The following is a 21,738-nucleotide window of genomic DNA, read 5'->3' as shown; positions in this document are numbered from 1 at the left end:
GGACTCGCCACCAGGCATCAGAGACCATGTGGCACACGCCCCAACCACACGGCCATCGGGTCAGCCCAAACGTGACACTAAAAACTGGAACAGTTACATACAGTTCACACAGTGCTTCTATATTGCATTCATATCTTGGAAATCATTGCGTAGTTTATGGTGTTTGTGTTTCTCTCTGTCACTCATTAACAGAGAACACTCTCCATCCATTTACCACCTTTTAGACTGTCAGATATAACGACTCATCAGTGCTATATTTCACCTTATAGAATTTGCATTTCATCCTATCGAAGACCTTCATGCACTTAAGTTAAAATATACTGTACACACACTTCCAATTTTCCATACTTCAGCTTCCCCATACTGTAAACCCCTACCTCCCCATACAGCTTCCGCCTGAGATGGAGAGCATGAACCATGGGTAGATGTGGTACTGTACAGTATGTGATAGTGTTGTCAACTTTATCAGATCTCAGATCTGGCCAGACATGAGGTAGATCGGGGCGTTTCTCCTTCTCTCGATTACTACTCTCTTTGTTTAACCAGCAAGTTTAAACAGGATATTGGCTAAAGCTCCGGGCCAAGTACGAGTTTCAAATACAAACAGAATCGGTGCTTAAACATCGCTTTAAGCATTCTAATTGGCTCACCTTAAATCAAATTGGAGGAGTAGGGCTGTGGTCTGTGTAGGTACGAACCCGTGTGTGACATGGCTGCCAAAATGACTGACAAGAGGAATTGCAATTTTTACGATTGTACCTGCATAAAACCTGCGTAGACCTACTGTCAGGGCAGAATTGGTCTTCAGAATCTTAAATGCCATCAGACCTAGAAAAATTAACTTTTGTTTTACTACTATTACAAGTAGGCTGGTGCTCGTTGGGTACCGGCCTACTTGGGAATGATGGAAGTCGGGAACGATGCAGGTTGGGAACGCATGCACCACCCGTTTATTCAATACTCGTTGTGCTTGTTGTACCCGTTATAAGAGTACCCAGTGCACTACATAGTACTTAGAGGCCATGACGTTGGTATTATGATGTCATATTGATGACATCAGGGATTTCCATATATGGGTATAAAGGAACACTGACTTGTATGACAACTCGCTCGCATCACTCATGTCTCCACGTCCTCATGTGAGTCTTGCATGCAACGTCACTCACCCAGCACCTCACTGGCAGCTCAGCTGCATGTGCACGATATCTAGCGGTGCGCTTTCACTTCTGATAGCTAGGAATATCTTTAGGCCTGCTGTAAGCTCTTGTAGATAAGCCTGGTAAATAAGCTCTTTCTGTTCTAGGCAAATAGAGGATGTTAACACATCTTGTCAAACTGCATCTTTTACGTGGGATGGCTGACCCCTTTGGTGATGTCATCAACACAACGTCAGCAGTTTTTGATGACACCAGGGATCTCCATATTTAGTCTTTAGCAATCTGGGAACCCATCGTCAAAAAAAAGGAAAAACAGCGCCCTCTGCTGTTTTTTTGTCACCGCCAGGCCGAAGGCATGGAGGAGAGTATGTTTTACCCCCTGTCCGTCCGTCCGTGTGTGTGTGTGTCCGTCTGTCATCAGCTGTGATTGGCCAGCGAGACACATGACGTCATACCTACCTGACCTGGCGGAGACCTGTGCTCCGAGGAGCACTTTTTCTAGTTTACCTTTGGTTTGACTCTGGAGGGAGTGATTAACTAGACCTATGCTGACTGGAAACCGGGGTTTTGGTCTGCCCTCAGCCCTCCACTTCCTGTGGTGCGCCTATGTTTTCATTCCCACTAACAATATTTCTCCACGGAACACTAACACCATTTCTCCCAAAAAAACATGGATCGTTTTGGTTATAAGCCCGCTTGTTTCTATGATGAAAGAGCAAGTTAAAATGTTACTAACTTTCCGTGTTTTTGTCGGCTCAGAGAACGCTATTGTTAAATGAGTTTCGGTTTGTTTCCAGTGGGAAGCGAGCGCACAGATGTAAATCCCGCCCACTACATTTGATTGGGTAAAGCGTGGCCTGCTTCCTGATCTGAAGGCACGCCCACTTGTAGACTAAAGGTACTTACACACCGGGGGCGATTTTTTTCATGCGAATAATACGTATTTTTTTTAAAAACCTTATAAAGTCAATGCAAGCTTCCACATCAGTTTCGCGGAGCGAAAAAGCATATTTTATTTATTCGGGCCGAGTCCGAATTTTGTGTATATTCGCATAATCGCCGGTGTGTAATGACCTTTACACGCATGTTCTTGAGAGATTAAGTCTTTAGTAACCTACCAATTAACTGTCTGATATGCGGTGGTACTCCCTTTCTCCCTGACAGTTTGGTTCTGGGCAGCTGCTGGTCCGACCGAATTTCCACTTGGCACAAGTTGCACAACATATCCCCGGGTCATCGGCGACACACGTGCAAAGTTTGAAGTCTATCGGTCGGACGGTGCCCGAGTTATGTATATGCACCCCATGCTGGACTGAGCTGCCCACATACGGCTGTATAGTAGCCTATACAGTATGTGGCCTGCTTTCATAGCCTACCACCATAACTCCCAACACTCCCGATTCTCATAGTGTCTCCCTTTTTTTAACCCTTTCTCTAGCTGTGCTCATGATTTGTAATTTCTCCTGTTAAGCTCCTGATTTCATGCCCAATGCGTGCTAAAAACAAAACAACCCTGCCTTATGTGCATCGCTCGTCACGCACTCACTCAAACCAGCTACTACAAAAAGTGTTCCCAAGAAGTTTTTGATACTTGGTGCTAAACCTTCCCCTTTCTAATCTTAATACAAACATATTCTGACCACTAACCACACACACATGCATGTTTGTCTCACTGTTTGCACTTGATATTTTTGTGATGTCAATTTTAGATGTTTTTGTACGTTCTGTATTTTTCACTCATTTATTTTATTGTGTGCTATGAATTCAAGACCAATTAAAATACATTTTAATTCCACATCCTTTTATTTATGTCATAGGCTTACTGTATTTCATATGGGGGCAGGGTCATTCAGGGTAGGCCATTTGCAGATACCCCATAAAATCTCCCTCTTATTCACAGGCTAAAATATGCGTATGCTAGATATGGAAGAACCTCTAGATATGCAAGAGCAGTTGTTCCGTTGCATGATGTGTAGTTGTGATGTGTGAAAAACTCAAGCGGGTTCTGGAAAAATCTATACATGCATACACGTTGATTTTATAGGTGCGTATTGAAAGCGGATACACTCCGCTGGCAGACAGTGAATGGCAGAATACATTATTACCGGAGTTGAAGCTGTTCTGGGAAAATGTTTACTGGTGTGAACATTTTCCCACCACAACATGCAAAGACATTAAGGGAGGGAGGGACTCGCTTTGAAAGCCATTAGAGTTATTTTGACATTATTAACTACTCCTGATATCTTTTTTCTTTTCTTTTTTTAAACTACACACAAATGTAGTTCCCAGATGTTGACCCCCTGACCTTAGACAATGACCGCCTAAAAAATCCTTCTAAATGAAGCCAGGGACACAAGCCAGCCATTTTTGGTCCCAGTTGAGTCGTTTCCATCCCAATAATTGCACCTCTGTAACAAGACACGGTCTGAAGGCACATGAGGTGAAGCAGGACTGTTGGCTGTACTCCTTCTGACAGCCTCGAGAGCCACATTCTCAAGCTTGATTTACATTAAGTTGCGCGCCGGTTTCGCACCCTGAAAAGACCAGATCTACAATGTGCACAATGCTGTTCACATTGCAAGATTGTAGAACGGCTATTTTCGTAGATCGTAACATAGCACGCCATCAAGTTTAAATTTGTACATCATCTCAACTGCCTTCCTCCCCCCTCTTCCTCACTCACACACTTTCATTGTACACCCATGTCCATCTCTCGGTCCCGATCCCTTAACCCATTGAGACCTGTTGCTACCTATACGTTGTTATACCTTTGAATCCGGGAGCAACCTCTGTGTCTCATTAGTTGTTGCTATACATATAGTAACTTATTTTTTTAGTTAGAATTTGAATGTTTTCAGAAAACTGTGGTTAGGTTTTAGAAGGCATTTTTAGAATCGGCCTCAGGTCTTAATGGGTTAAAATCCAAAACAAGTTGTTTTAAAATAGGTTGGTTGTACCATAGGTTGGTTGTAATAGGCTAGTACGTTTTGGTGCAAGGGTTGGCGATCGTCTGCACTTTAAGCTCTGTAACAGGAGGGGGGGGGGCGGGTGTTGTCATGTTTATACATTTTGGTGTTAAATTAATGTTGAATTGCACATGTGAAGGTGCATGTCAATGATTGGCTAGTTCTGGTACATCCCATATGGCTAGTTAGATCCCATAAGCCAGAGGGACAGGTCAGAGTTTCACTCCACAGCCTCATGGGATGTTTATCCCATAACCTGGAGGGAAGAAAAGTGACATAGTTGTTGCTGACTTATATTTGCAAGATATTCATGCCTACTAGTAAGTCTGATTAGCTATGTACAGATTACACAAAGACGACAAACACAAACACACACACACACACACACACACACACACACACACACACACACACACACACACACACACACACACACACACACACACACACACACACACACACACACACACACACACACACACACACAAACCACACACAGGGGCGAATGCATGAGATAATGCCACCAAAAAAAGCATACAGTATACAGGAATAGGAAATGTTACGGTTAAAGAGTTAGACCCGGAACAAAGAAGAAAGACAAAAGGGAGATGTTGGAGGAGTTCATATCTGGCATCCGGCCTGCTGTGTGGAAGAAGAGAAAGGGGTTCTTTGTGGCATGGGAAAACAATGGCCCTCTCTTTATTCCTACCCTGTCTGTGGTCACCCTCCCCTACACACACACACATACACACACACACACACACACACACACACACACACACACACACACACACACACACACACACACACACACACACACACACACACACACACACACACACACCACTCTATGGCTGTGATCCATAATAACTTAATGCCCAGATGTTGTGTTTATGAAACTGCACAGTAATTGCAGTGTTTGCTGAAGAGACAGTTCCTGTTGAAAGGGCTGATTAGTATGTCAGAGATGCTGGATAATTTCTAACAGCTGGTAAACGTTTAATATCCTCTAACTTTCCTCTGCTTTTGTCCTTCTCTTTCTGTTCTTTCTCTCTCCCTCTCTCCCTCTCCCTCTCTGCGGAGGCCGTGATGCAGCCAGTATGAATGAAGCAGAGGTGGATGGCTCAGGAGACAGTGAGTTGAACTTTTCCTTTGGTAACCAGTGGTGTAAAGTAACTTAAGTACATTTACTCAAGCACTATACTTCAGAACAATTTTACTTTACTTGAGTATTTCCATTTTTCGATAATTACTTCTACATCTTAGGCAAATATTGTAGTTTTTACTCCCTCCATTTGGTTGCATTTGTACACTCGGGAGTTACAAATGGATAAATTAACAATGAGGATTTGACTGTGTACTGTACATACACATACATACACGCACTCATGTTCGAAAAATACGCTTAGAAGAACATGGAGGCTTTGAGCTACCCAAATACGAATTAATGTGGTGTTGCGTTAAAAACATGTCACCTGAGATTCTTAACCGAATGCAAGCACGCCATGCATTGCAGAAAAGAGATTCTATAACAGTAAATAGAATGAAACATTGTTCTGCAATTTGTGCTCTCTTCTGCTCCATATTTGACAAATATAGCAGGCTATTAGCGTGAAATATTGCTCTGTGGATTAATTTCCTCCACAGTTACAGTACATAAAAACATACATGTGCAGTATGTTGAGTATGTGTACATCTGGGCCGTGCATTTGCAGTGTGCGGTCCATTTTGCGTTTGCGTACTTACTTTAGGTACTTTTCTGATCTTAAAGGTGCTGTTAGTGAGTTTCTATATTATATTAGTATTCATTGCTATATTGTATTTGTTCAGCAACAGGGCTCTCTACGTCTCTCCAGCTCTTTAGTAAACAGAAAATGCATTTTCAGGTGGGTTGCTATTTTCATCCAATCAGGAAAGGCTACCCATTTATCAGCTTAAATGTTGTAGTGTTGCAGTTCCAGTTTTGTCTGCTAATTGTTTTGATTCATCACTTCCAATTTAACTTTTTTATCCTCTATCCGTTCTTTCTCCTGATTAGATTAAATTGGTATCCCAACCTGAAAATGTATTTTCTGTTAGTGTTTACTAAAGAGCTGGATAGATGGGGAGACTCCTGTTACTGAACAAACACGCTATAGAAATGATTATTATCAGAATATATTTGAACAAAAGACTATCACTTACAGCACCTTTAATACACTCTACACAGTAATTGGTGTCTGCAGAATGTATGTGATCTGTGTATCTTTCTGTGTTGCAGTTTTCTCCTTCCCCTCGCTGGCTAACGAAGAGAGTCTGATTGGTGTCAGTAAGCCGTTGCCCAAGCAGCTGTGGGAGGCTAAGAAGGTTGGTTCTGCTTATCTTGACATTAAGCAATTGTTGTGTAGACTGTTCATTAACCACTTAAGCCCTATAGACTTTCAGAGTACGACAAATAGAGAAAATATCAGATTTTTTTTTACTGTAATGACATGCTCAAAATGGGGACCCAGATTGAATGTGCATTAAGCAGATGTTAAGTGATCATTATAACCAGTCACTCACAGAAGAATTTGACTCCTTAACTTTTTAGGATTCTCTTCTTAAATATCGAGGTACATCCTTTGCCAAACAAGGAACTTAATGTTTTAGAAATGTGTATTTGATCATCGCAACTGGCCTATGATAGGCAACAGATGGTCTTAACAGATGGCACTTAATCACGAGACAATTGAGATGATCCAACATTGTTTCTAGGTTTGGAGTTATGTGAGATTATGTGCAGAATAAATCATACTTTGTCTAAATGTTTTCTTTTGGATTGACAAGACATATGAATTCCTGGAGAGTGAACGCAACTAAAAATGGGTCAGTGTGTGCCTGTAAGACGCGATTTCCACATGATTTAGTTTTTCTTTGAATTTGTGAGAAACTTTTGATTTCTCACAAGTATGTGTATTTTGGAATACTTTTTTGTGCCCAAGTTATGAATTGCAGAAGGTCAGTTCACTCAACGTTCATTTTCTCTTGCAGGTCCAATCCCTTGCCTCACGACCTAAATCCTGTGAAGTGCCTGGTATCAAGTAAGTCTGAAGAGAAAATATCAGGCTCTACAGTACCGGCGTAGTTTAATCTGAGAGTCGAGAAATATTTCTCTATGACTAAATGTTAATATTTATTGTACAGAAGAACATGACTTATGTACAGAATGCAGGAACCGCCAAGTGCTTGAAAACTTTGTCAGGCCTCCAACAATTATGACAACAGACACATGTTTCTTCCCCCTGAAATAGGAAGTCTTTATACCCATTTTCAACTTGACACACATTTTTATGTGCTGAATCAATTTCTGCCGAGTGCTACGAGTCACTGTTTTGTCATAAATTGAGTAATTGGCATAATGAGCTAATGTAATATCACTTAAACCCAAAGAAACTGATACAAAGGGTTTTTCAATTGATTCTGGTAAATCTGGGTGTGCTTAACACATTGACCGCCAGAGGTTAATCTCATAATGTACTCACCAGTGCCAACGTTTTATTGTTTTTTGTTTTTTTCACGTCGCCATAGACCTCGTTAAAATCCTTAGGATTGAGCTGTGCACTGTTTGTAAACATCGCGGAGATCTCCCTGCGTGTACCAGTCCAAACCACGTGTCAAACGGAGCCGCCATGTTGTAGTTAGAACGGTTTATGTTAAACAGTGATCAGCGAGGAGAAAAACTACAATCGAAGAAAATGGCGTTTCAGTGTGCGCTTTAGAATGGAGGCCTACGGGATCTGCAAAACGTGATCCTGAATAATTCCATTTCCGGTGGTGTTACGATGAAATGTGCCGTACTAGAAAATTGAAAAAAGATTTTTTTTTCGAAAAAAAGGAAAAAGCACCACAGCCCGTAGGCTACGGGATCGGCGCTGTACAGTTGGATTTATCGACCCGTAGGCTACGGGCCCGGCGGTGAGAGTGTTAAGAACATACTGAAAATCTAGGAAAATCGAACTGCCGCAAAAGTGTCATTTTCAAGATGGCGTCCAAGATGGCTGACAGGAGCTTAAAATGGCTATATGTATTACAATATAACCCAGAAAGGTGGTTTTGGTGTCTAACCCTAGGTTTTGGGGCTCAAGGAGTGCGACTGAATCATTGAAATTACCTTCAGGTATTCATTCATTGACAAATCCAAGATAGCACCCATCCCAAGGTGATGTCCTATTGTAATAATGCAAAAACATTTTAGGAAGAATGTATCTATTACTCCTAACATTACTTAACTAACAAAAAAGTAGTCGAGTAAACCAGGTTTACCAGCCCATTAGACTCTTGTCAGTATTCATACATTCAGACATTCAGGTGTTACAAGCGACGAACCTGCGGAAACCTTCTTGCTAAAGGTGTTATATTGCATAATGCGACGGAATCTATGTACATTCCACCAGCGACGACAGCCATTACTTGGCTGTCGTCGCTGGTGGAATGTACATAGATTCATCAATCACCTGTGTGGTCTGGTTTGGGACAATGAATGCGTTGGCACAAGGGGAATTACATTCGCTCATTATGCTAATTACTCAATTTATGACGAAACGGTGACTAGTAGCACTCGGCATACGGCAGAAATGGATTCGGCACACAAAAATCATATAGAAATAACACATGAAGTACTTTTCCTAAAAATGCCTACCACCAAAGTTTTTTTTCAATTTCCGGTCCTGACTATTATGAGAGAAGAGGGGAAGCCACAAGTTGTTGTTTTTGTGACAAGCAGGTTTGCCACATATTGTTACTGTTCTGTTCTGTCCATCTGCCCGTGTGTTGGTGTAATGCAGACACCAGTGAGTCACTATTGGTCTCTCTACTGCTACAGTCTCACTGACTCATCGTATGAGCACAGGTGGAAATAATAGAATTGAGAAAAACATGGGAGGGGGGGGGATCCTAGGTTGGAGTAAGTAGAACAGAATATAGGAAAGCTCTCACTTTCTTGGACATAATAATAATGGATTTTATTTATAATGCACTTTGTATTTGGATAAATCTCAAAAGTGCTAATGGGCATGGAATTAATTCTACACCACTTAATTATACAGGACAAGTTTCCATTCATTCAAATGGCTCCTGACTGTAAACGTAAAGCAATTCTTTTCTGAGTTAAACCTTGTATTGTTGAGGTACTTTGAGTGATTTTTAATCTCCACCAAGAGATTCATGCGTTCACCCCTGTCTTTTTGTCCGCAGCTAATCTCGCATGCTACTATGTCGATCAGCACCATAGTTCTTGTGCATGTTGACAGCAGGCCAAGGACAGCAGGCCAATTGTTAAATATTTTTCAAATCAATGCACAACATGTCATTTTTCGGCATTATCAATAGCACAAAAAGACAGAATAATTGCAGAGCAATCATCCCGCCAGGCTTTGGAATACACAGGCTATGGGCCAGATATTTACTGTCTATATTTGATATTTTATATATTTGATGGATTGATTGATATTCTCTCCTTTCCTGTAGCATATTCCCCTCTCCAGACCAGAACATTGGGCTGTCCCACTACCAGGGCTCGTTGAACACGGGCGGTTCCCTGCCGGATCTCAGCAATCTGCACTTCCCCTCTCCACTCTCCACCCCGCTGGACCCAGAGGACAATGGGGGGTACACCAACCTCAGCGGGGGCAGCAGCACGGGAAACCTGCCCGCTGCCATGATGCACCTTGGTATTGGCAACTCACAGGGTGAGACCATTTGTGTGTGTATGTTTATATGTGGATGTGCTCAGGTGTGATGCTGTTTAAATATATGGTGGTGGTTTAAATACATGGCATGCATTTGTAGGAAAGCTGTCTTTACAGTGCCATTACATTGTCGCTCTGTCCACGCAGCACTTCTAAACACTTAAACCCTATATTCTTAGTTGACTGGGGTCCCCCCAGGGATCTTTATTTTTCCACATCTTTTTTCCTCCTACACTAAATCTCTTCGCCGAAAATAACAGATCTACAAGCTCAACAACACTTCAGTGTTGGGACGCATTGTGAGCTTGCAGATCAGCTCAATGTTTGCACCAGAATAGGGATGCTGGTTCAAGCGGTTAAACAGACAGTCGGTGCCCAATGCAGGTCCTCTAGGGATGAGACTGCAGTGAAGTCTCATCATTTCCTCTTAATTTTTGGGTTATTTATCTTCATTTTTAGGCACCATCCAACTCGCTCCTAGAATCCTTCCAATCACACTCCCAGCTTGACAACCCACAGCAACATAGCAGAGTGTTAGGAGTGTCGTCCTTGTTCTATCGTGTTGGGTCTGTTCCCATGTCCCTCCTCTGCCAGCCACCCGCACATTAGTCTCTCTGTCTCCCAACAGCCTCACTCTGAATGCTCCCGCCTAATCTGATCACATCCCCCTCTAAACCCCTCTTAGCCTTCTGTGTGTGTGTGTGTGTGTGTGTGTGTGTGTGTGTGTGTGTGTGTGTGTGTGTGTGTGTGTGTGTGTGTGTGTGTGTGTGTGTGTGTGTGTGTGTGTGTGTGTGTGTGTGTGTGTGTGTGTGAGAGAGAGTGTTTGGCCTTCCATGTTGAAAACAGTGCAACTTGGCTGAGCTCCAAAGTGCCACACATGAACCTTGACCTCTTTTTTTGGCTCGCTCCAAACAGCTCTTTTATTTTGCTCTCTGTTTTCCCTCTGTTCTTTCTCTCACATTTTTCCTCTCCTCTTCTCTCTCCATCTTTCTCTCCCTGTCCAGTTGCACAATAAAGTCTAGTGTTTTGGGGGCGGGGATTGGCAAATATGCTGGAAAACCTAGTACACGCACGCTCCATCATAACTTCCATGCATTCCCTTTTGTCTCTAAAGACCCATATCTGCCCTGGATTCTCAGTTTGTTATTTTTTCCTTATTAGTCCTGGTCCAACGTGTTTTCATTTCTATTTGAATGTGTTTGTCAGTAACAGTACATGTTGCGACAACAAAGTGTGACGACGTCCTGCTGTCATTTTGTCTTCCCCACAGGCTTGTCCTCCTCTCTGAGCAACCCCTCTATCCAGGCCTCCCTCAGCAACTCTCAGCTGCACTCATCCCTCAGCAATCCCTCCATCCATTCCTCCCTGCGTCTGTCCTCGTTGTCCAGCCCTCCGCCGGCGGGCATGAGCAGCTCCCCTCGGCGGCGGCCCGCGCCCATCAGTCCCCTCACCCTGTCGCCTGGCGTAGAGCAGCGCAGGGGCCTGGCCAAGCAGCTGTCGCCCACCATGTCCCCCTCGCTCTCGCCCATCACACAGGTACAGCTGTCACACAGGAGTAGCCATCACACAGGTACAACTGTCCAGTGGTGTAAGTAACACCACTGAAGTACTGTACACTTTTGAGGAACTTTTAACTTTACTGGAGTGTTTCCCATCTTCAATACTTTTACTTCTACTCCATTACATCTCAGAGGCAAATATTGTACTTTTTACTCTACTACAATTATTTGACAACTTTATACTTTGTAGATTTTGATTATTACAAAACATGCATTAACCACTTCAGCCCTTTGTACTTTTACTCAAGTAAATTTTGAATACTGGACTTTTATTTGTAACAGTATTTCTACATTGTGGTATTGGTACTTTTACTTGTACAAAAATTTACAAAATGTGAGTACTTCCACCACTGCACCTGTAACACTGGAGCAGCCATCACACAAAACACCAGACACTGGCGATGTTTGATGTTGACCTTATAGAGCATCGCAGTTCCCGCCCCCTCCGGGTGCCGGAAGAAAAAACTCAATGCATTTTTCCCATTGACATTTCCAAAAATATTTATATCTATTAATTTAAGCCTCGAATCAAGCCATCATGACATGACATGAATCATGACCATAAAACGTTTGATTCTGTGATTATTTATTTTTTTAAACGGCAAAACAAGGGTATTTATTAAATATAGTATATCATATAATTAAATATAAAATTAAAAAAAATCACAGAAAAAAACGTTTTATGGTCATGATTCATGTGATGTCATGATGGCTTGATTCGAGGCTTAAATTAATAGATATAAATATTTTTGCAAATGTCAATGGGAAAAATGCATTGAGTTTTTTCTTCCGGCACCAGGAAAAACCAGGAAGTGGGCGGGAACTGCGATGCTCTATAGGCCCTGTACTTAATTGAACACGTTCCCATGGGCTGCACTAAATATATTTACATAAAATAGCTACAAGCTCACAGTTGAGAAGCGTTGAGCTTGTAGATCTACTATTTTATGCGAATGTTCATCCCTAGAATAGGAATGCTAGGGTTCACAGTTGGACTCAGGTACAAACTATTGTGCATAATTATGACAGGAATCAGCATAGACTCCAGGTCTAGAAGGTGAATAGTGCTTCCGTTCCACCCCCTAGTGACTCCTGCTTGTACTGTCCTGTTTAGGGCGTTGCCTTGGATACCAGCAGCATGCCAATGGAGCCACCTCCCCCTTATCCACTGTATCAGCAGTCCCAGCATGCTGTGGGTCAGGGGCAGCAGCGGCAACACCAGCAGCAACACCAGCAGCAACATCAGCAACAACATCAACAGCAGCAACAACAGCAGCAACAACAACAGCAACAACAGCAGCAGCAGCAACATCAACAACAACAGCAGCAGCAGCAACAACAACAACAACAACAACAACAACACCAGCAGCAACAACAACATCATCAACATCAACAACAACAACAACATCAACAACAACAACACCAACAACAACCTGTTTCCCCTCTGCACAATATCGCACTTGATTTTACTGGCAGCCCTGTAAGTGTTCATTGGGCCGTCTTTGTCAAAGTCTAGCTAATTCCCAATACTCAAATGTCTGCCTCCTCCATCCTCCAGCATGACCCGGTAATCATTTGCATCCTAAATGTTGATTTGCTTTTTGGGCGAGGAGAGAGGATCAGGGTCAGTGTATTCATGTATCCTATGCTCCGGGGTGGTCCAGCGATCCAGCTGTGGATTGCATCATAAGTAAGTGTCGTCACTTCAAAATGACACGAGGAGTGTTCCCATTCCTTAAAGCAAACCCGATCAATTCCTCCATCCTCGCCTCTTCTTCTCGCCTCCTTGCTCGGAGGTGGTGCTAAGGTGCAAGGCAACAATGCGTCACGCGGGTGGAGGATGCGAGGAGTACGAGTATTGGGATCTGGCATAAGTCTGTCTGTGTGTCTCTCTCTCCATCTCTCTCTCACACAAGTCTTTATTCACTTGTGCGTTGTTTCAACTGTGAGTGTTTGTTATTTCTTAAGTTCTTTAAGTAATGTGATTTGAGTGAATTTTCTACAGAAAAAAAATGTGGTTGAACTTTGTCACGAGAAAGAATAGAGTTGTGAAGAATGAATGCACAAAAAAGTGCATTCATGTCAGCCAGCGTGATGAGCACTTGCATTTATAAAAGCACACCATGTTGTTTTCTACTATTCTTCCCAGATCTATCAATCGCAGTGCTTGGCTTATTTTCAACTCCTCAGCGATCAAAAGTCTTACTAGCCACTGCTGACCGACATTGTTCATTGTTTTCTTTTTGCACAAATAATCTATCCCTTTCTTTAGCTTTTCCTTATTAAAAAACGTGGCTGTTTTCAGCAGTCTTCCAAAAGAAAAATAATGTACACTGGATCAAGCACCACAAGAGATTTATTGAATTACCACCAAGGTGATGTTTCGAGCAAAGTAGCTCAGACTGAGGAAGAGCTAGTATGCACGAAACGTCATCTTGGTGGTATTTCAATAAATTACAGGCGGAGCTTGATCCAGTGTGAATTGACATTTTTTATTTTTTAAGACTGCCAGCATCTGGTATTTTCTAACTTTGAATGTGCGGGCTTTGTTTACTTTTTGTTTTCAGCATAAATGATACATTGTGTTGGGTCGTTATTTCTGGGTTATTGCTTAAAATGTCTGTGCCCTCCTAGCTGTACACCATGTCCTCCCCCCAGCAACTGCAAACAACATGGTGTGCCATCTTCTGATTTGTGTTTTTTCCTTGTGCCTCTGACAGCACAACAACATGGCGGGATTCTTCAGTGACCCCTTCATGGAGTCCCAGTTCTCCAGTCGCCAGGGAAAAACCCTGCCTTATCAGGTATAGCCCTTGCCTACACTAGCCACTTGGACAGTTCACACACAAACTACTGTAGTAGCAGCCCTTAGTTTGCAATTTATGCTAGGCTGTAAAGCAAGCTGTTTGATGGTTTACACAATGGAGTAAATAAGGTTTGCTGTTACTTAATCTGTTGCGGCTGAAAACGCGCAAGTGGAATAGTTTCTCGTGAAAAACGTGAGTCCAGTATGAACTACTGTACAATGCATACAAAGTGGAACCTGATGTTCAGCGGACCCCAGGAATATAGCAGGACTCTTTACTTCTGCATTTAGGGATTGGGGTTTGACTTGTCCACAGGCTCTAGTTGCAGCACTAGTGACTTTGACTGGTTGGTCAGTGCATGTTCAGCAGGGAGCAACATTAAGAGGGTGTGCAGAATCCTTCCTTTACTAAATAAGTTGCCCCTCACTTACAGTACACATTGTACAAGTAAAATGTACAATTTAGGCCTTAAGCAGACGCTTTTATCCAGAGTGAGTGCGACATATTCACCACATACAGTGTCACATACACAGCACATATTCAACCTCTTCCAAACATTATCATTAGCAGCACCCCTTCACTTTATGTATAAAATATTATTCATAAAGTGTTATGGTTTTTTTTCTCTTCTGCTTATCATCCTCTCTAACTCTCTCTAACTCTCACTCCCTCTCTCTTCTGGTTCCCACTCTGATCGCCGAAGTTGGACCAATTCAATCTGTTGGAGAATGCGATGTGCTCCACAGCGGGGGGTTCTTTTTTCGACTCTTCGTCGCCCTCTTCGCTCTACTATTCCCAGGCGGCCCTCGCGGGGTTGGCTGGTAGCCATGGCAACCTGCAGGATCCCCTACAGATGAGGTCCAACATGATGTTCTCCAACTGCAGCGGAGGAGTTCCCAACATCATACTGACTGGTGGGTGTTACAGGAAGTCTGGCTGTGTCACATGGAATTTAGCCTCGGAAACCCAGGCTTTTTTTTTGTTACAAAAGAAAAAAAGCCTGGGGGAGCCATGCAGGAACGATGGTCTTGGACCTTGTTATCTCCTAAACAATCAGAGTGCAGAGGGGCGTCGCTCTAAATTTGGTGACGTCAGCGTGCTCCGTGCACAGGCCGGGGGGGGGAGGGGAGGGGAGGCGGGGACATAGATTGGTGAAGCAATAGGAAGCCACGCACAAATCCGGGCGGCTGTGTTTGGGTCCGCCCTTCAAGACCATGGATTGAGCTCGTAGCCTCAGGCTACATGGAATTGGTTTGTATGTTTTTGTATAATATTCAAGTACATTTTATTTGTATAGTACATTTCATGCAGGTGCTAGTCTCGTGTAGCCAGATGATCAGAGATCTCTGCCTACTGATATGCCTGTGACATATACATTCAATGAATGGGCTAAAACTGTGTGGAAACTGAAAAAAATGACAGCATCGCCGAACCAATGCAAAGACTTTAGGGCGGTCCTTTATTGTGACCCTAGGTTTTCAAAGCAGTGGGCGTAGGTTTGTCAGTGCTGATTTTCTACACATTCAAGCCCATACATTGAATTAATATTTCCGCAGATGTATCAGTAGGTGGATGTAAGCTGGTGAGCATTCTCACTGCAGCATTTTGGATGAGCTGGAGCTAACCAACAGTCTTTAGGTAGTCTAGCAAATAGGGTATTGCAGTAGTCAGTAATAACATGTACGCAAAATTTTGTATGCACCTTAGAGATGTTTTTAAAGGTAAAAAGCTGTTCCACTGCAACTTCACATTACTGGAACAGCTTTTTACCTTTAAAAACATCTCCTAAGTTCAGTTCTGAATCCATGATAACACTCAGATTTTCGACCTGCTCACTAGGTTTCAGAGACAGTGATCCCAAATAGTAAAGGATCTTCTGCCTCTTCTGACCTTAAGCAGCTACTACAAGGATTACAGTCCTGTCCTTATTTAGTTGTTGAACAACTGTGTGTCATCAGAATGTATTAATATGTCAGGATCAACAGTGTAAAAGGTTGTACTCAGGTCTAGCATCACTAAAATGGAGGGTTTGTTTGTTTGTGTCTTTGTTCAACTTAAGTTAATTTACTACTTTGGTGAGGGTGAGAGCACAGAAACGTGCTATGTTATGTTTAAAACTAGATTGGTACACATCATATATAGACTGTGGAGGGATAGGTATCTATGCAATTGTTTTAGATTTCCAAGTATTTTGCTCTAGGGAAGATTGGACATTGGTAATGGTATATAGTTTTGTTAATCACCGACATATCAAGGTTAGTATATTATGAATCGTATGTAGAGTGCAGTTACACAGACTGAATTTCTTGCAGGAATAATGTTCCAGGAATGGGTGACATGCTGAAGGTGCTTGCTGTATGCTTGCATTGCATGAATATGAACTGTTGCACACAATACTCTTGTATGTAAAGTATGCAGTCATGTATGACAGCTTATGGCTAATGTAGTGTTTTGTTTTCACCTTTTTAAATTGCGACTTAACCCATTAAGACCTGAGAAGATTCTAGAAATGTCTTCTAAATCCAAAAAAAAAATTGAAAAAAAAAACCCAATGTTTTTTTTTCCTCGATTTTTCAAAAATAGCAGATCTACAAGTTCATAGCGCGGCACTCGGTGCCGCGCTATGAGCTTGTATATCTGCTATTTTTGAATAGCCTAAAGAAATCTAAAGTGACACAGATGCGTTCCAGGTATCAATGGGTTAAGAAAGAAGTTAAGACCATACCGCCGAATGAAATTTGTTGGTCATAATTTCATTCAAACTTTTCTCTCTTTCTGTTTTTGTCTGTCTGTCTCTGCATAGACGACTCTAACCTCAGTCTGTCAAAGGACATCAGCAGTGCCCTCTCCGCTGTGCCAGAGTGTTTTGACTCGGAGGGCGGCTTCCCGCTGGAGGACGAGCTGCGTATCGAGCCGCTCAGCCTTGACGGGCTGAACATGCTCAGTGATCCAGACATGGTACTGCCAGACCCGTCTGTGGAGGACACATTCCGCAGTGACAGACTCTAAACACGTGCCCATACAGACTCTCACACTGTAAACACCAGGGATCGTCGGGTTACACACACACACACACACACACACACACACACACACACACACACACACACACACACACCGAGCTGCAGTACATGTTTGGTGTACAAATCTAATTATGCATGCAGACTTAGGGCCGCTGTGCATGTATCCACTGCCACTAAGATTTGGTAAATGTGAAAAAGTAGTGATTAGCAAGTACACGCACAGATGCATACAAACACACACACCCATACCCTTTGTCAGAGTAACAGATTTGTGAACAAACGCTGTTTACAAATGCTTTGTTTAAAATGGCTCTCACATGTGGTCACTCATATTTGTGTACAGTTATCTCTCTATCTCTCTCTCTCTCTTCACCACTCATTCATCATGAGCACTGACAGTCTGCTTCATTCAGCTGAAATGTCCCAGATTCCACTGGGGTCCTGTGACCATCAGACACCCAGAGTCATTTCCTTTCCAGACACAGTCCCTCAGCTGTCCTGGAAGTCCAGTAAGGTTCTCAACCAAGACCAAGTGGTTCTCAAACGTTTTTCATGTCAAGGACCCCCGAAATTGAGATGCACCCCCACCTGAAACCATTTTGTGCCAGGGACCTCCATACAAGATTTGTGTTGTTAAAATGTTTCAAAAATAAAACATTCTTCAGATTTTGTGAAAATAGCAGATCTACAAGCTTGTAGATTGCCTATTTTCAAATAGCTGATGTGTATAGAGTTAAAGTGGTAAAACTGATTTTAATGCTATATTGGCAAATTTTGCTGGGGACCCGCTGGAACCCCCCCAAGGACCCCTGGGGGTCCCCAGACCCCACTTTGAGAACCACTGTCTTAGACAGCAAGTGGAAGCACAGTGATCGCACAATCCAGCACCCCCCACCCCCTCACATCGTATTCAGCCCGCCGAAGCCATGGTTACCCTGTCACCATGGCGACACACCACATCGACTCGTCACTGTGCTGGATATCACACCAGAGATTTTTAGCGCTCAATGTTTAATTGCGTACAGCCGCTGCCTGCATTTAAATGACCAGAAACCCAGAACACAAGCATAGTTTTGCTGCAGTTAATATTGTGAAATATGGTGCTAGGGGTAATGTCTCGCAGCCCTCTGCCCTCCGTTGGGATAGTCAAGTTATATAAAAGTCAAGTCATGCCATACTGTGTAATCGCAGTCTCTTGAACAATCATAGGTTGAAATGAAGACTAAAAGGATCTTATCTTTTATTTGCAGAGCATTATTTTTCAATGCACTGCATTGTTAGTTTGTTTTTTTACAAGAACAACCACACATTTTTTTTGCCACAGCTCTACGTATGTAAGCCTCAATAATTACAGTCTGACAAGAATGTATTTTCAAACTCTAGACAAGAAAAGGGCAAACTGTTTACAAAGATGATATTTTTTAATAAGTCGATACAGTAATACTCAAATGAGTATACAATTTTTACCAAATTTCTGATGAATTGTATAATTCTAAGATGTATGAAATGGGATCCTATATTTTTGCTTGCAGTCTCAATGGATAACCGAACTGACTCTAGATCAGTGATTTCTTCCTGGCCAAGAGCCATGGCATGTGCAGTAAGGGTCTCTGACTGCACTGGGACAATGTAAAACATGAAAAAAAAGGAACCTTTTTTTAAGCTCAGTTGTTTTTCAATCTACTTCTATCTATGTATGTATTATTCATTACATAAGAAATGTTTATTTTACATTTTGTACTGACACGTAATACCGCTTGTACTTTTGTTTTAAATCGCGTGTTTCAAATGAGGGGAGGCAATGTGCTACTGTGGATTGATGTTTTTTTTAAATGTCTGTGATTGATTCATACTTTGACCCCTTGCTGCGGTGACTACCCCCTCTACATTCAAAGTCAAAAAGAGATTGATTTGGAGAGCCCACTGTAACACTGTGGACATAGGATTCATATAACTTTGCATTTAACACGCTTTTTTTCTTCTTTTTTTGTTGCACTGACTGGCTCCCATTCTTTAAAGTATGAGTCATATTTTTTACACCTGCATATTTTGATGATAATGGATGTATTTGTATAACAGATAGCCCAAAGATAAAATGTTAAGCTGAATATGCTGAGGTAATTACTACAAAGCCACGATGCTTTGTTACATGAGGAATTATGTTTAATACACATAAAAGGTACACACATTTTCAAGCCACAGGTGGCATGTTATGTTCCAGTGTGGGACGAGTAAATCTGGTCTTGTATCATCTGGGCCAATAACAATGTGTTTTTGCTTCGTAACAACAAGCCTGGTAATTACATTACAATATTAACTGTGTAATTACTAGCCATTTGGTATTTAGTGCCCTCTGGTGTTGAATATAAAACCAGTTGTCTCAAGTAAAATGTAACGAGAGAGAACTCAAATGTTTTTAATTTGCTCAGGTAAGTGTGAATTTGAAACAATCTCTTGCCTATGCACCTTACAGCTTCTCATTTATATTAATTGGTGGAATGTGACCTGTTGAACAGGGGCATGTAATACATTATGCAATGTAATCCTTTTTATATATGAATTTAATAGCAGTTTTCCTCAGGAGACTTTTTCAGCGGTGTGTGGACTGTGGAATAACATTTGAAAGAAGCACCAATAGCACTAGTGTCCACAGTGTGTACTTTGTAAAATCCTGAGCATTAATTTAGTGTAGAAATGTAACCTGTTGGTTACATTTCTATACTCTACCCTGAGGATTTTACCGTGCAGAGATCATAGTTGCGTAAGAAGACCTACTTTTTCAGGGTCCATCGACTGAATTTATCAACAGTGATGTCCAGAACATTATTCGATTTCGTCTTCAGTTTTTTTCCAATTGTAAAAGATATATATTTTTAATGGGTGGTACAGTGCTGCATGGCGTTGTATGTGTTTTTCAGTTTTATGGGAAGGTGATATAACCACACGGTGTCCTGCTCTGAGTGTTTGACATAGGTTAGGTGGGGAGTTGTCATTTGGGGTGCCAGGGAATGGCAATTGCCACCTCCGAGCATTAACATTTAAACTCACTCAGATCTTTTGTGGACATTTTCTACACTTTTGAACGTTTTTTTTTTGCAGTCTCAATCCATCTACATCTGACACAAGTTATAGACACACACGTTTATCTTGTCTGCAACCGTATATTCATTAACCACTTTCAACCTCCCATCCCTATTTTGGGCATGTCATTACAGGCCGAACAAACTTTTTTCTTTTTTTTCAAAATAGCAAAAATAATGGATCTACAAGCTCGCAGCACTGAGCTTGTAGATCCATTATTTACGTTATTTTTCAAATAGGGTTTAAGTGGTAATTGCTTTAGCCATCCCCCAGTTTTTTTTCCTAAAATGACGCCTCTGGGGGGAAACCTCAATGATGTTTTCTAACTGGGTTTATATCGTTGGGTTCGGCTGCAGTACTTCAGATCTGCTTTGTATCATTTACATGAAAGTGACAATTCTCTGGAAACCATGTATGACAGGTGTGTAATCATCTCCCCCTTTATGATAGGCTTGTCTGTTGGACCCACCTTGTTTGAATGCATTTTGAAGTGCATCCTTTCCCAGTTGAAAAGCCTGTCTTTTACTGCCTTAAGCTTAATTAATACTTTGTTGCACAATGGTGTCGCTCGCCGAAAATCAACTATTTACAAACTGGTTTTCACTTGTAAATTGGTTATTTTCTGCAAGAGACACAGTCATATGACAAAGTATATTAGGCTTTACTTTGCTGTACTTCTTATTTTCACAGCCCACTGTAAACTTTATTTGCTAATGTTCCTGTAACTGTGACCTTCCTTTAATCTGTTCTGTAGCTTTATTTGGCATTACTGTACCTGGTTGTTTTCAGACGGTGTCTTTTTTTGTTGTTGAAGGATTTCAGAGGGGGCTTTTTTTGTTGTTTTTTGTTTGCTGTCTTACTTTTTTAGTTACCTATTAAAATGTACAGTTCTATTATTTAAAGAATGTTTTGTGTCCATTAGTGTTACTACTTTTTTGTAATTTGTCATTTGAGATTTTCTTTCTTTTTTCAGATATTAAATTTGAATATACCACAAGGCTTTTTTTGGTTTGTGATGTATGTTAATAGTGGTTAACCTTTTGATTTAATATAAACAATAAAACCCTGAAATATGTAACAAGTGATAACGTGGTCTCTTTGCAGATTGTTACTTTGCTCTAATATCTTCTGGTGTTAACAGGTGTGCTACCTGTTGTGGCCAGCAGATGGAAGCAATGTGGTGTAGATCTCTGGTGCGGGTTATGTCCAAATTGGGTCTTACTTCATACCAATAGGTGGGTTCCCCAACAGAACAGATACTCCTGATGTTAAAACCTGAATCTTTGTAACAACGTTGCTGATAGAAAACCTTCCATCATCCTCCTCGTTGATATGTATCCTAGAGAGAGCATCAGTGAACTGGAGAGGAATTGCTTGTTAGGGTGTATTCATATTGAAATGGTTACTTTTAGGATGCCAAAGTGGCCCTCTGATGAT

At 41.8% G+C, this 21,738-nt stretch overlaps 1 protein-coding gene across 4 annotated transcripts in view; it reads left to right on the top strand.

Annotated features, from left to right (window-relative positions):
• crtc3 (CREB regulated transcription coactivator 3) overlaps positions 1 to 21,373 on the top strand; it is a 53,304-nt gene extending 31,931 nt beyond the window's left edge. For 2 of the 4 annotated variants that reach the window (XM_080424188.1, XM_080424186.1), the window contains 9 exons: positions 5,219 to 5,257; positions 6,384 to 6,469; positions 7,136 to 7,185; positions 9,611 to 9,831; positions 11,102 to 11,367; positions 12,505 to 12,870; positions 14,111 to 14,194; positions 14,901 to 15,111; positions 17,001 to 21,373. In XM_080424188.1, coding sequence (XP_080280314.1) covers positions 5,219 to 5,257; positions 6,384 to 6,469; positions 7,136 to 7,185; positions 9,611 to 9,831; positions 11,102 to 11,367; positions 12,505 to 12,870; positions 14,111 to 14,194; positions 14,901 to 15,111; positions 17,001 to 17,206 — 1,529 coding nt within the window. In that variant the 3' untranslated portion in view covers positions 17,207 to 21,373. Of the gene's footprint in view, positions 1 to 5,206; positions 5,258 to 6,383; positions 6,470 to 7,135; positions 7,186 to 9,610; positions 9,832 to 11,101; positions 11,368 to 12,504; positions 12,871 to 14,110; positions 14,195 to 14,900; positions 15,112 to 17,000 lie in introns of all 4 variants that reach the window. The other 2 variants (XM_080424187.1, XM_080424185.1) reach the window with 1 other exon arrangement.
• Positions 21,374 to 21,738: the final 365 nt, after the last annotated feature.

The sequence above is a fragment of the Gymnoscopelus braueri genome, assembly GCF_963280865.1.
Source record: "Gymnoscopelus braueri genome assembly, chromosome: 1".
In the NCBI taxonomy this organism is placed as follows: Eukaryota; Metazoa; Chordata; class Actinopteri; order Myctophiformes; family Myctophidae; genus Gymnoscopelus; species Gymnoscopelus braueri.
Note: the sequence above shows the minus strand (reverse complement) of the source record. Positions and strands in the feature narration are given on the sequence as shown.